Source organism: Scatophagus argus, chromosome 3, assembly GCF_020382885.2.
Source record: "Scatophagus argus isolate fScaArg1 chromosome 3, fScaArg1.pri, whole genome shotgun sequence".
In the NCBI taxonomy this organism is placed as follows: Eukaryota; Metazoa; Chordata; class Actinopteri; family Scatophagidae; genus Scatophagus; species Scatophagus argus.
The window spans coordinates 2,245,693-2,261,321 of record NC_058495.1 but is presented as its reverse complement, the minus strand read 5'-3'; the positions used below and the strand labels follow the sequence as shown (position 1 = coordinate 2,261,321).

At 40.7% G+C, this 15,629-nt stretch overlaps 1 protein-coding gene across 7 annotated transcripts in view; it reads right to left on the bottom strand.

The window, feature by feature from the left end:
• The window catches only part of LOC124054618 (plasma membrane calcium-transporting ATPase 1-like), a 93,389-nt gene that overhangs the window by 23,025 nt on the left and 54,735 nt on the right, over nucleotides 1-15,629 (bottom strand). For 5 of the 7 annotated variants that reach the window (XM_046380879.1, XM_046380850.1, XM_046380820.1 and 2 more), the window contains exons 7-14: nucleotides 15,147-15,182; nucleotides 8,905-9,081; nucleotides 7,018-7,232; nucleotides 6,617-6,859; nucleotides 5,951-6,192; nucleotides 5,550-5,787; nucleotides 1,032-1,211; nucleotides 163-250 (exon numbers count right to left, since the gene is read on the bottom strand). In XM_046380879.1, the coding sequence (XP_046236835.1) occupies nucleotides 163-250; nucleotides 1,032-1,211; nucleotides 5,550-5,787; nucleotides 5,951-6,192; nucleotides 6,617-6,859; nucleotides 7,018-7,232; nucleotides 8,905-9,081; nucleotides 15,147-15,182 (1,419 nt within the window). The remainder of the gene's footprint in view (nucleotides 1-162; nucleotides 251-1,031; nucleotides 1,212-5,549; nucleotides 5,788-5,950; nucleotides 6,193-6,616; nucleotides 6,860-7,017; nucleotides 7,233-8,904; nucleotides 9,082-15,146; nucleotides 15,183-15,629) is intronic. The other 2 variants (XM_046380870.1, XM_046380860.1) reach the window with 1 other exon arrangement.

Below are 15,629 nucleotides of genomic sequence, written 5' to 3'. Positions count from 1 at the left end.
TATTTACAAGAGTTCAGTTTGAGATACCAACATGTGATGGCCTAAAACTACGCTGATCTCACCTCGTGAGCAATGACAAACACACATGCAGTCAACAGCAAAACATGCCAAACAGTTTACAGCATCCAACATATAAAACGATCCCTGTTAGAATGAACCCACCTTTGACAAGCGTGTGTTTGTCTGTCGGTGAGGAACGGGCCAGAACACGCAATTTAGGCCAGACTTTGTCCAGACGCTCTTGTTCCACCTGGGAACGTAAAACATGAAAAACAGGTTAATCAAGTTTAATATGATTAAGTTTGACTTGATTTTACTGATGCCATTAACTCATTAAAGGGTTTGGTCTAGACCTGCTGTAATAGGAAAGTGTCATGACATAACTATTGTTGAGAATTAGCACTATATAAGTAAACTGAACTGAATTGATCTGATTTTTATGTATATCAGTATTGGCCTTAAAAGTCCAGTATTGTTTGCACTACAGTCACTACTAACTGCTACGTTGGAACTAGTTAGTTTAACACTGAACTCAGCACTTTGTTTCTGTTTTCTAAAGATGAGGCTACAATTTCAGTCAGTCCAGTCTGATAAAAATATCGTCGAGCAGAGAGTTGCTTTGGCCTTCAGCTAATATGGGACAATAACTACTGCTCATAGTAAGAAATAATTAATAATAAGTAAGAAGTACCTCCTAAAGAAGGTGAATATTTTAATTTCTACCTTAAATGTGTTGGAATAATTTGCAAGAGCTTTTCTTTTTTTTTTTTTTTTTTTAATTTAAAGTATAGCTCCAACACTACAATCAAACTTCCACAGCTGCTGCAACAGCCTCCTGGGCTGCAACGGGATGCCAATGATGCTCTTTATCTGCTGGATAAGGAAGCACATGCTCTAATGCTAACATGTTAGAGACAAGGACGTCACTCAGCCTTGTGAATTCTGGAGTCATCGAGTGGTTCACGCAATGTCTAATTACATGCTTATTTGTTGAGGTACCTGGCAGTTAAACGTTTCTGTACTCATCTCACCTCTCCCTTGTCGTTTCTGATCTGCTGGTTGAACTCCTTGCCCTCCAGACACAGGAAGTCCTCCCCGGGCAGTATGATACCGCACTTTGTTGCAATGGCGCGGGCAGTGTTGATGTTGTCTCCGGTAACCATACGTACAGTGATACCTGCACGCTGGCATTTAGAGATAGCCTCAGGTACCTAGAAAAATGTCAGAAAACAGAAACGGGTCATGAAACCTGAAAGATGAGCACAGATGTTACAGAATCCAGAAGGTCAGAGAAACTCCCCAGCTCCCCTTCCTGATCTATTGATCTAAAGAGGATTTTGATGACTGAACCTTGAAGGATGATTATCATCTTGCAACTAAAACTGAAACAGGATTCATCACGCTGCTCTTCCGCTGCAAGTTCATGTTATGCATCTCTGCCAATGACATGAACACAGATGTGTGACCTTTGTCCTCTGTTACGGCAGAGAAATCTCTAAAATGCAAGAGAAATTTCTCTGTAAATCTATTCTTTCAGCAGCAGCAAAAGGTTTTACATGTTGCTGTTCTTTAACCAATCCTAACTCAGACCTCATTCATCTCATGTAATAAAGTTAATAAAAAGAAATGCGAGGAGTCCATGGTAATGTACGTCACATTTTGATTACATTTTATTTTTAAAACTATAATGAACAATAATAATATCCTACGGCTAACTAGCTCTGCACTACAGTACAAAAACAATTCTGTTCCTTCATTACCACGTCTTTACATGGATCATCAACTACCGGGCCAGTTAGTTTTAGCCTCAGTCTTTTGGGCATGATATCATGTATGAAACCATCAAAAGCATAATTAAGACCCTTTTACAGGGTTCCTTTATCTAAAACGAATCAGGTGGAAAGTTTATAGCCAGTCACAGAGCAAACATTAATTAGCTATACCACGTAAAATCTGATTTCATTAAATGCATGTTCAAAATAAATGACTCTCCAGAAATTACAATGAATGGTAAATTTGATGGTGAACGTGCCACATTTATCAATGGAAACAACATGTGCAATGCTAGACTGGAATGGCACAGACTGGCACACCATACAGTAGAAGTAGTCAAGGTTCTGGGTTGATTTGAGCTGACCAAGCAGCTATACAAAGACTCTGTTCTTTAATAGAGTAAAGAATCCCTCACTGGCATTTGTCCAGTTGTACTGCAGACTATAGACAGTTACATTCATGTTTCATGTTTTTAAAATACAATCGTTAGGAATAATTTTATGCCTAAACGATAGTATATTCTTCAGAGTCTTTAGTGTCCATCACATCACAGGTCGTGTACAGATAAATGCTGAGCTGCCGTCTGGCTCCTGCTGCTCTCCAGTTATTTCCATCCTGTTTGTGATTTTTGTGCTCTGACATTAAAGCAGCAGGCAGCACTGATGCTTTCTGGGCTTCATTACAGACTTCATTTAACACTTCAGAGCATCCAGACTCTGCACATCTGACCAGGGGTCTCATTTATAAAACAGTGCGTAGGATCCATAACAAACACGTGCATGTGCAAAAAGCTGAAAACGGCATGCACCGAAATGAATAAATAAATAAAAATTAAAAGAAGAATCTGATCTATGAAACTGTGCCTACAGGCAGTGTTCCCTTTATAAATCTCCATCCATTTGAAAAAGTGGGCATGTGGATCAGCTTAATGTTTTACCCTACATACACCCACATTTAACCATAAATGGCTAATGCAAAGCATCTCATGAATGCTGATTTATATAGTTCAACTTCATAGAAATGAGGCTGCAGATCAGTGGTTCTCTATGGTGAATCATGTCAACAAATGACTGGAAGATAAAAAAAAAAAGAAAAGATTTTTTTTTGACACAAAAATCAAGATGCTTGTGGGTGAGGCAGAGGTTAGAAAGCACACTGTTCATTGTGTCACCACAGTATTCATACACAGAGGACTGAGCACTTCACATCATGACAGGTGGTGGTATCTCCCACAAGTTTGATGAACACAGTTTCTTTATTTAGTTTGATTATGGTTAACTTAGCCTTAAGTATGATCTGGACTCTTAAAGAAATAGGGAGTGTAATGACTGTGTGAGAGTTGTCACTAGCTTTATTTCCAGACTTTTCATATGTGTGCAGCTGGTGAAGATGACTGGAGAGGGCAGAGTGTGTGTGTGGTGTTCACTGCAACAATTTACACTCACTACAAGCACATGGACAACAATCCTGGTTTGAATGTTTATGATAATATGGATCTATAATTAATGTTTAACATTGTGCATGCAGGACATTTCAAACTATGCTGAGCTCATTACTGTATCAGTGACAACTGCAGACTACAACCACTGATCATCAAATAAGTCTACTGACACCAGACTCAAGTCTGACCGTTTTTTATTTCAAAGTAGAATTTCCACCTGGTGGTTGTATGCCTCTGCAAACCAGCCAAGATGTAGTTTACATCCATGTTTGTTCAGACTCATATAATATTGTATATTCAGTGAAGACTGGAAGAATTTAATAAACAGTATTATGAAATCAAAGTTATTGTAGGAGCTATAACACAGACAGATATTATAAATGGATGCTGTGTCAAGTCCGAATTGAGGGATGGAGCGCATGAGAGTATAAACAGGAACCAGTCTGTACCAGATCAGATGCTCCACCCAGAAGGAAAGCAGTTTTTGACCACTGAAGCAGTGTTTGATATGCCAGAGTTGTCAGAGAAGCACATTCATGTTTTTTTTGTGAAATCATGTTTGAGTTTTACGCAAATGAAATCTGACGGATATTAAATGGACTGAGTGTTTAACTGCAAAGTTCGTCTCGCACCATGCTTTATCTGTCAAGGTCATCAGTGTATCAACTAGAGCTCTGGCGTGGTAGCACCTCAGTGGCTTAAAAGTATTGGCTTAGCTTCTACAATTAAAGTCAAAAAGTGTCCTGCTTCTCCAGTGAATAATGTCCAAGAAACATGCTGCCTTCACTTGGGGACTATTTTTTTGCAGAGGAGTACAGAAGGCTGATAGAGAGCTTCACATGGTGCAAAACCAATGAGTCTGTGGTGGATTACAATCTGGCAGCACAGAAGATTTATCGTAAAGGCATAATATGCGGTAATTGTTGGTTACTGTTTGTAATCACAGATATGTGATTCTTTCAAAAGATAGCTGAGTCTCATTCAGAAGTCCTTTGTCTTCTGTGAAAGTGGACCTAAAACAGACCCTTTGGGCACACCATGACAAATGTTTAATCAGTTAGAGGTGAGTGCATAAAGACAGCCAGGCCTTTTAGTCCAACATCAGTGTCTGACCTCACAAATGCTCTACTGCATGAATGGGCACAAATTCCCACAGCTGCAAAGCTGTCCATGTATTTAGAATGCAATGTCATGTGTAATGGTCAGCTGGTCCAATGCTTTTGTCTGTTTAGTTTACAAATACTAGTTATCCTCTAACTGAGAATAAGGTGATCCTCAGTATCAAAAACTTTGGACAGGTCAATAAACAGAGCTTGACACCTCTGCTTCCTGTCTGGAATGCCAATGATGGCACTCACCATTGCAGTGACGGTACCATGTCACATTCTGAAGCCAGACCTCAAGCCTTTTGAATAGAATCTAGACCAGAAATGACAGAAATGAACCTATAGTTTGGCATCATATGCAGAACCTAATTAAAACACACAAACAAACAGAATATATAGACTCTCTCCCATCACTTACGATGGAGAGGCACAAGAAACTCTACAAGTGTGTGGCAGAATTTGTGTCTACATGGACCGCGTCCTCTGCTTGTATTTTCTTATTTATTTATTTACTGACTGACTGAGACAACAATTAATCTTTCTCCAGGTTTGCTGATGCCCAGAAATGTCCTGAATACAGCAAAAAAATGAGAAATATCTCCTGTAATATGACCGATGTACAATACTATTTATGACCTTAGTACTGGAAGAATTTTGATAATAGCCATATGAACATCTCTCCATTAATTGAATATTTTCAGGACAAAGCTAAAATACATGGGAATCATCTTCCACATGGCTGTGCTGTAAGTATTTACTCTGTGTAATAGCGAATCTAATTACATTCTTTGGATGGTCTTCTCTGCAAATATGTGAGAATGTTGTGGAACGTTGTGTTCTCCAAATGCACAACCATATATCTTCTGAAATGTTCACACTTGGTTCTTCTTTCTCAGCTTCACAAATAATGCTGCATTTCTTGTTCTAGTATTGATATAATATATATATATTATTCCATATTTATTTGCGTTATAAACTCCAAAAAGTCCCTTAACTGCAAAGATCTGAAGTAGGCCGAGCTGTTTAATGTATAATTTATAGTTTTTTTTCCAGCTTCTGTAAACTCATGACGTTCCCATCTTTCATTACTGTGCATACTGCTGTTACACCACTTGGAATGCACTGTACTCCTACTTTCCAGACATAAACATAAGCCAGCACAAGGTGTTCATTACAGGAAGTGTTTTCAGGTGGATATCTGTATAAGTGGAGTTAAATTTGCTTTGTACCTCAGGTCTCACAGGGTCCTCAATGCCAACCACAGCGATGCAGGTGAGTTCGTTCAGAATGTCGTTCTCGCTGTCCCAGTCTGGCTCTCCAGCTTCTGCCGGAAAGTCCCTGAAAGCCACGCAGATGGTCCTCAGCCCGTCACAGGCCATCGGCTCAATCACCTTATGCACCATCTCATCACGATCCTTTGGCTTGAAGACACGAGGCTGACCTTGGGCGTCCAAGATACGAGAGCATCTGGAAGTGGAGAGAGGGGGAGAGCGAGATGGAGGATTGGAAGGAAGCGCATTAGGTAGGGTAAGAAACACCATTCATCTATCGTCACCAACTATCTATCCACCCCCCCAATCCTCTTCCCTGAGACAAATTCATTTTCATCGTATTTAATCTCTTTTCTTACTTTCTCAGAACGATCTCTGACGCTCCCTTGCTATACATGCGGAAGCCTCCATCAGCGTTCTTCAGCACCGTGCTCATGGACTTGCGTGAGGAGTTGAATGTGTAAACCTTGTAGAGTTTCTCTTCAGGGACCTCGTCTCTGATTGGCTGGTAGTCCCTTTCCAGGTCCAGCACCAGTCCCAGCAAAGCACACTCCGTCTTGTTGCCCACATGGCGGGGGAGGCCGCCTTCTTTTTCCGGAGGCTGAGAAGGGAAAAAAGTTTGTGTGAGTTTTAGTGTAAGACTACTTTGTTAAAGCTAAATTAAAAAAAAAAACTGTGAAAATTCTAAAAAGGTAATATGGGAGCTAAAGTTAGCGATAAATCCTAAGCCTTATTTAACTGTCATGCAGAACGGAAATGGCCCCTGAGCCAGGGTCACCTGAGACCTCTTTGTTAAGGTTCAAGTTAAGTTCAGCATCTAGGCAATTAATACAATGCAAAAGCAGGTGACAAACAAGAAAGCATGCCTAATCTTCCACATGTATCTTAAAGAGGACAGACTCTTGACTTTGAAAGCGTGGGCATTTTTTTGGACAAAACAGGGTTTCACACAGTGATTTTGGGTTAAGTCTGCCAGTTACTGCCAGTACTGTGTCTGGATGTAGCTCTGATACTGTAGGTCTCACCAAGATCTTGGTAGTGTATGCTGAGTTGATGGAGATGCTGTTGATCATAACTTCCAGAGTCTCTGGTTTGATAGCGTCGGGTTCAGGGACAGTTTTGTAGTGTGTGTCGCCGATGTACGCCTGTACCACTGTCATGCGGTTCATGGTCAGTGTGCCTGTCTTGTCCGAGCAGATGGCTGTGGCATTGCCCATTGTCTCACAGGCATCCAGATGACGCACTAGGTTATTGTCCTTCATCATTTTCTGAAATATGGAGAACAAAGTTAGAGGCCAAGTTTTGCTTTTGAATTTTGAAAACTAAATGACCTGGCCCTAAAGTTCAAGAAATGTACGATAAATGTGACTATAAAATCCTTACAAATCCATATCCTATATCTCCCTTTGCTTCTCATCCTGCTTACCTTGACAGAGTAGGCCAGAGAGATGGTGACAGCGAGTGGCAGCCCTTCCGGAACGGCCACTACCAGCACAGTTACACCAATGATGAAGAACTTGACAAAGTACTGGATGTAGATCGGGGTGCACTCGGCAACCCAGGACCGGCCCTGGACCCCAAAGGTGTCGATCACAAAGTAGAGAATGAGGATGATGACTGTCACAGCTGACATAATCAGACCTGGTTAGAACAAACACAATAAGGAGATTTAAACACAAGCACACATCCTATTAAGAAGAAGAAGAAGAATCAGCTTTATTGACAGTATATATTTTTCATCACTCCACCACACCCAAATTTTTCCTGCCCGTCTGGTGGGGGAATCGAACCGACAACCCTCCATCACAAGCTGCGTCTCTAGGCTGCCCCCATTGAAGTCAAGTCAAGTATTATTATCCCTCATTTTAATTTTCATCTTTTAAATATAATGAGACATAACCTGTTAAACATTTATTATTCAAAAAAATAAGGGAGAAAAGATGAACAGTGACACCAACCATGCTGTCACTTTTCACGTCAACACCATACCGAGCAGCTGAATGATTTCTTTCATGCAGTGACAGCAGAGGGTACTAAAACATGTGGCCATTGCACCTTAACAGGCAAACACACAGTTTTACAGAATTAGGTAATAACTATTAAAAATGACCAAATGGTTTACAAGAAATTTAACCAAATTAAACTTAGCTGACCTGCTGTAGCCTAGCCTCAACTCAAACCTTCCTATTGGTCCACATGCACTTAAAATGGTGTCAAGGCAAAACTCTGAATATAGGATTTCACAATCCTGCCTGTGCTCACATCACTGAGAAGAAATCCTGCAGGATGCACTCCTATGGTCTGATGGACACTTATGGACATGGCTCCACCCCTCTGTGATGCACTGTCATCACCCAGAGAGCAAAATGTGTTGAGTAAGGTATTAAGGTCAGTGATGATTTTTTTCCCCCTCTTTGATAAACTGTTACCAAATCCTACACAGCAGACCTTTATCAGGAAGTCCCTGCACTTAAGATGCAATGTGTAGGAACTGACCACCTGTATACTCCAAACAAATAGGGACAGCCTATGACCTAGTTAGCTGTGCAGCTAGTGATCCAAAACAGTTATCTCTAACATTTTGTTTTTAATTTTAGTTACATTTTAAATGTTCTAAACTAAAATTCTTACGTGTTGCACCTTTCACAACATAGCTGAAAAAAAAACAACAATTCTGTAAGGCAAACCACATCCTGAACGTAAATCAGAAACAGGTGAACACAGGGGAAACAGAAAAATCCACTGCTTGTGTTTTAATGCTTCATTTCTCCTGTCAGTCACCTCCTGTCAAAGTGTTTTGGCCCAAATTCTATTCCTGTCCTGTAATGAGGGGCAGTTTATTACTGAGGCTGGCCTGTGGCTGGTGCCTCTCCTCCACTCTGTCCTGAAAGTCCCTCAATGTATTAAGGTCAATTGAAATGAGACACAAAATACCTTCAATTCTGGAATGAATCTTGTTCCCAATAAAACATTCATCCAATAAAAGTGAGTGCATTCTAACCTCTCAGCCTCTCGGTCCCCTCACTGTCTGATCACTTTGCATGCTATTAAAGGAACAGTCCCACATTTCCTCTTGAACCTGACTTGACTCTGATGTTGTTCAAAGTTTTTCCGTTTTAGATTGAGCTAAGCTTACAAATCCTCACTAAATGCAGTCTTTATACTAAGCTAGGTTAGGTGCACGTGTGTGTATCTGTTTACACAGTCACTTTGTGGGGACTGCTTTCCTTACAGGTACAAAACATGAAAAGTCCCTGCAATGTAAATCATTAGTATTTATGTGTTTATGTGTGTGTCTGTGTGCCCTTCTTACCAGCCTTCCCAATCTGTACAGCCAGTCTTGTCAGTTTGCCTTGCAGCACAGATTTCTCCTTCTTGGTCACATTGACCTTCTTTACTGGTTTGGCCTCCTCTGCCCTCTCCTCTGACTCGGCAGCCTCCTCACTCTTCAGTGGCTGGATCTCCAAGGCAATGCCATCCTGGGTTTTGGCTGTGAGGGAGGGGAGGTAAGGTGGTGGTTTGGGGGGGGTAAGTGGAGGAGGAGGTTTAGGAGAGGCAAGGAAAATGTTTTTGATGAGAAAGAGGTGAAGATGGAGGAGGATGGTGAGGGAGAGAGGTAGGTACAGTATGTGACAGAAAGATGAATGGGATGGAGGAAAAAGATTGTCGAAGGGGTAGATGGTTGTATTTTTCAGAATGAGGAAGCAAGAGACAAAGTTTTCAACATGTGAAGATCATGAGCGGTGTATGAGGAAAGGCAAGATGGGTTGACAAAAGGTGAATAATTTAAATCAATGGATAATAATAAATTACAAAACAAAACAAAAGGAAGGAGGGAGCAGGGTTCAGGAGCGGTTTGGGGATGAAGGGCAGACAGATAGAGAAAACGTTAAAGCTTCAGTCAGAGGGAAAGCTGAAAACGACCAGACGAGTTTTCTCAGAGATCGGAAAATACCTCTGATTCTTTATCATTAATATGGTGACCTTGGCTGAATGCAGATAGCAGCATTTCATCAACTTATAATGACAGAACATTCATGGAAACGTCCAGGTAGCTTTCAGAGAGTGTCACAGACAATTTGGGAGCAGCAGTTCATAATGAAGAGCAGCAGACAGAACAGAGAACAGCGGAAACAACACAGAGAGGATTTAAGGCAGTCAATCACAGACACTGTATTTGTTTCACATCCAAGCTCATAGTTTGGAAAAAGGCTGACACGGAGTCTTGTTGCACGTCGTGCTGAACATCTGTGCTCCTCATTTGTGTAAACAAACTGTGTATTTGCAGTTCATTTAATCAGCTGGGATCCTGCTTGGACTGTAACGTACATGGAGCTCTTTGATCTGTTTGTCATATTTCCATACCAAAGAAATGTCAGCAAGTGATGGAAACAGAACAGATCTACATTAATCTGACAAACCGAGAGTGGTGCCGTTTGGCCTCATGAACAACTGAGCTGACAACGCTGACTAAAACTGGGATAATTTTAACTTGAAATCGCTTGAGTTCCTCCTTAGGTTAATAACTTAAACAATGGAAATGTTCTGATTGGGTCATTAAATTGATGCACAAATACTCAAACATCATCAATCATCTATCTATGTTAAACACAATCGCAGAGTTGCTGCTGGTAACAATGTCAACATCACTTCTGGACCCAACAGACCATGGGCATAAAGCGGGTTTAGATTCCTGGATGAAAATGTAAATCTAACAAGTGAATCTGAAAGAATTTTGAATTAATCCAAAAGGTCTCGTGGACATCCTGTTGTTCAGACACAGCACTGTGGAAATAGGTCTGGCTATACAAGACCACTGTAATGACGCCTGAATCTTATTAACACCTCCATGACAGGGGAAGAGCCGTCCCAGAGGTACTAATACATTTAAAGCTGACTTACTATTTAAAGCATAATTTCCAGTTGGCTGGTCTAGATTGCATTATGAAGTAATTTGACTTGAGTGTTTGGTACGGATAAGATTTATGTTTTTGTCTGTTGATTTCTGACAGCAGGCTCAACAGTGTCAAATCATTTACCGTACACAGAAATTTGGGGCCATGGATTAAAATAACGACCAAATCTTGGTAGTGTTTCCTTCTCATGAATAGGCGGTAACAAGTTTAAACCATTTACAAGGGTGTTTGTACACTAGTTCACACACTCATAACAGTAAGTTGAAGATTTCAGATAAGAGTAATAAAAAATTCTTACACAGGGTTCAGTGTCCATCTATGAAATTTGTTCATAAAACAAACAATTTCTCCCAGCTCTTATTTTGCAGGAGATTTGGGGATAGAGCAAGAGCAGGGATTGCTTCTTTAAGGCATGTTGGACACTTTTATCCCAAATCTTTTCATGGCCACTGTCATTATCTCATTCACACAGGTTCATAACAGGGAGCTCCCTATACAGGACGTAGCACTTAGCGCTAAAACTGAAACAACTTAATAACAACATTACATCAACATGATATTTAGACACTCTTATTGAGGGGATGAGTCTGTGTGTGTGTCAAACCAGGAAACTGTGGAGCTTTATGTGCATGGTCCAGTCTGAAGACAAGCCACAACATAGAACTAACTGACATGGCTGCACACGAACAGGACTGAGACCCACTGACCAACCACAGAACTGTAAACAGGCGCAGCACTGAACCATGGGAGAGCGCACGGCGGGCAGAGGGGAGAGGGTGTCTGACAACCAAAAAGAAAGCAAGTCAACAAACAGAAGACGAACTCAAAGAGTCACCCCAAAACAAAAAAACAACATTGATGCAGAACCACAACAGAGAGACAGGAGGAGGTAGAGGAGGCTGCAGAGCTGTGGAGGCTGCAGGAAAACTTCAGCAAGCCATAAAAATAACAGAGAAGAGGGAGAGAGTCAAACAGTGATTACAAGACAACATGAAGTCCTGAGCAACACCCTGCAAGGAGGCAACAGTGAGAGAAATGAGAGGAATCAAAGGCGAAAAGAAAAAGAAACTGAAGATACACGTACAGAACAGACGACAGCCCACAGCCCACTAATACTGCAAGGGTGCAACTCCCACACACTGACAGCCTCGCTTCAGCCAAGAAATATCACCGTGCTGTTTGGATCAGTTGGTCCTTCTCAAAAGTGCTGGCAGAAAATGACATTCATCACAATATATAAATGTGTTGAAATATGAAAACATGCCTCTGCTCCCTCTTTAATTTGTTATTCCTCTTTCCACCTGTTATCTTAGCAAATTCAGTACAACAGCCACTTTCACAGTCCAATTCTAGTACCACTGCAGTTATTAAAATGCTCTTTCTTTAACATTAACACAGTTTTCATTCACTTATTATATTTTGCTGCTTCTATTTTATTCTATCAATGGAGTTAATGTCAGTTAAAACTCACAAGACACAACTGTTACACTTTGCAGCAGCTCATGCCTAGGGCTTAAACTATTAGTTCACTCATCAACAAGGCCATCAACAGAAAATTAATTGGCAACTATTCTGATAACTGCTTTATTGTTTAATCATTTCAAGCAAAAAATGTCAGCTTCTCATCGGTGAAGATTTGTTGTCTTAATTTTAGACTGTTGCCCAGAAAAAAAACAAAAAACATTTTTGAGAATGTTAAATGTACTGGGCTTCAAGAAAGTGTAATGGGAAGTTTAAATGTCAATGAAAATAATCCTTAGTTGCAGCTCCTCCTTCTCTTAGTAGGCTTTTAGCATCTCCTGGAACTGTTGACATTCACTGATAGCAGCTTTGCAGTGGCAGAATAACAACAAAGTAGAAGCGTTTGAAGATATCAGAAAGGTATCCATAACTTGCGGAGTGCGTTAAGCACCGACTGTAAGTTTAATTTAAATGTGCAACGCAATATGGAGTGCAAACAGCTGCGTACCTCTACACCCAGCAGATAAGAAAACCTCTTCATCGCATTCTAATATGAATACAGCTTCTTGCTGGCCAATGAGAGCAGTGAAACTAAAACCACACAGCCAGTGTGCTGTGAAACCAAAACTAAGAGCTAAAAGATGCCAGTGAGCTAAATGGAGCTGCAGAGGTGGTAGAATTCACTGTGGGCCCAGATGTCTGAAGACACTGTACAAAGTGTGACTGAAGGTGCTTCTGGTCGTCCTCTCTATGTGTTTTTAGCAGAGGTCATCCATCACTGCAGTTTGGTGAATTATGTCTGTGGGGGAAAAAAAGCAAGGTGTGTGTGTGTGTGTGTGCGTGTGTTTCTCTGTACCTCAAGAAGCATTCTGTCTGCAGCAGATGCTCAAACCATAGGAGGCAGGGAGGAGGGGGACATGTGTGTGTGCCTGTGTGTTGTGACAGCTTGCAGAGGACATTGGACATGTGTTGAATGACACAGGGATGTAGAGGACGGCTGGCTGTTTGAGCTTGGAGCGACGATATCATCAGTGTAAACACAGCTATCATCAAAAGTTCTGTTAATTATTATATATCTAATGGCACTGAGGGAGCACATTTTGTCAAACTTCTTTTCATTTTGACACCTGATGGTCAGCCTAGTGAGCTCTAGGGACCCTCACTCAGGAAGCTGTATTTATGTCTCAATTCCCAGAGCACAATAGGATATTTTCAGGGCAGAAAAAGAGCTTTTGTGAGTACATAAACTATATTCTGTAGAAGAAACATTGTCACAAGACATTGTCTCGAGAGAATATTTAATTCAAGAAAATAACATTTTAGCTTGTATATTGTAGTTTTTGAACCTTTATTAAATTCTGTTTAGAAGTAAATGTTATTAGCTTGTAACATAGTTATCTTGGTAAGTAGTTAGCTAACTTTGACAGATACGCTGTAGCTAACTCAGATAGCCGGCTAACTTGACACAGCCAAGGCAGCTGTACTAAAAATTGTTCACTTATCAGATAATTGCTGATCATATTTTGATTAATCTTGAGACAAATGCAAAGCACAATCTCCCACATTGATATCGTCCCACTGCATTTTATACCATCATAGGAGACCAGGAAAGCCATTTAATATGGCATATTAGCTTAAAGTAAGATTTGCACAATTCCTTCAATAAATACATATATATAGACATATATACACACACATATATATATTTCATCAAGTTAGTTAGCAGTTGGAGAGGTTTTTGTTACCAGGTGCATTAAAGCACACAATTTCAAATGTGCTCTATTTATACTTTTATTCTGTCAAATAACATTATTCTTTGAGCGATACTTTTCTGAAGAAATGTAACTAATGTTATTGTAAAAACTCTGTTTTAAAAATTTCCAAACATTCTCTCAAAATTAAGACAAATCCCACAGTCACCCAATACATCAGACCGGCCCATCCAGAAACTATAGTTTGCAATACATCCAAACTGGTTTTTGGGGGAAAACAAATGCTGCTAGCCATAGACTTACAGAAAACTACCAGAACTAAATCAGTTTAAGAATAACCAAAGGACACCACGTCAAGTGAAATATGTCCACTTTGCCTGCCTTAGAAAGCCATATTTAAAAAATGTATGTGATCCATCTTCACTCATGTCCATTCAGCCAGCAGCTAGTAGCTAACAGCTTTTACCGTCCAAGTAAGGTGATAAATTAACCTCAGCACACTAAGAAATATCTGCCACACCTTGAGTCTGTACATTGGCTGGAAAACAACCCAACACTCAGGCGCTCTCCTGGTCCAGAGTCAGCTGGTGACCTGTTGTCAAGGTCGCTCCTGGCACTCTCCCAGACTCCTCTGTTCAGGGGTTTCAGTGACAGCCTTCTCTCCTGTTTCCCGGCCCAGGCGGCTTGTGTGCTGACGCCAGCACACAAGTGCAGCCGGCACTTAGTGCGCGGACCTTCAGTTGAGCACGCCACGCCAATATTTTAAATTAGCTCAGTGTAGCCAGTGGCCTCTGGCTGTCCATCATTAGTAACTGTTACTAGCATCATTTAGTGATTTACCACACCCAGAGGGAATGTCTGAGTATCTTATTTGCCTCAAATCTCAGTGTGAAAGCTTAGGTTTAAGTATAGATGTTTCTAGTTTCTTATTTGGCATCATATAAATGTCAGTAGCCTTTCCTTCTTTAAAATTTGCCATTCCTATTCAGTTTGATACTTCATAATTTGATACTTCATAATTCACACAAAAGTAGTTAGACTTTTGTGTGAATTACATAAATTATGATGACAGTTCATAATTCAAAAGTATCATCATCAAACAGGAATTTACACTTTCACCAAAATAAAGTGTTCTCACTGACAAGTAGTTTCTTATGTGAAAGTGTGATTCTTTCTCCCCAAAAGGAGGCATGGCCTTGGTGCTTCATGACAGATTACCAGTCTGATGTATGGCAGTTACCATGACAACTGTGGATGCTGTGATTGGCTGTCAAAGACTTAAAGGTTGAGAGTTGCACCCTTTTACAAGTAAAGCAAGGCGAGTGAACGTCCCCCTTTATACAGCAGAAAGAGAGAGAGAGGTGGACTGGACACTCCCCTCCTGCCACTGGGTGGAGGGTGATGAGAGGGTGAGTAACAGGGAGGATGGAGGGACAGAGGGACAGATGGATGAATGGAGGGGTTACCTTTGTTGCGATTTTCGGGGGGTCCTTGTTTTTTACCTGTTCGGACAGAGAGAGAGTGCGGAATGCTGATAAGATGGCTCAAAGGAAAAATAAGATCAACTAAAACTGAGGGAGAACACAAAGTTCAAACTGATAGAAACCCACAGGTGTGTGTGTGTCGTGTGTGCGTTGTGGGCAGGAATGGACCAATCAGAGGAGAGAGACGGGCAACTTCCTGCTGCGGGGAACCAACAGCCACAATGTTTGAGAGCAGACCTAATCAGTTTCTGCCTATCTCATAAAGCAAAACAAATGAAAAAATAATATTAAACACCTAGACATTATTGATTTGATATACCATAACGTCCAGTACCTTGCCATTTTTTTCACATACTGTCTTATTGTTTATACGGTATAGTGGTTGTATGCAAGTCATACATACTGTATAGCTGTATTCAATAATGTACCTGCTACATACATTTTTTTATTCGTGTATTCTTCATA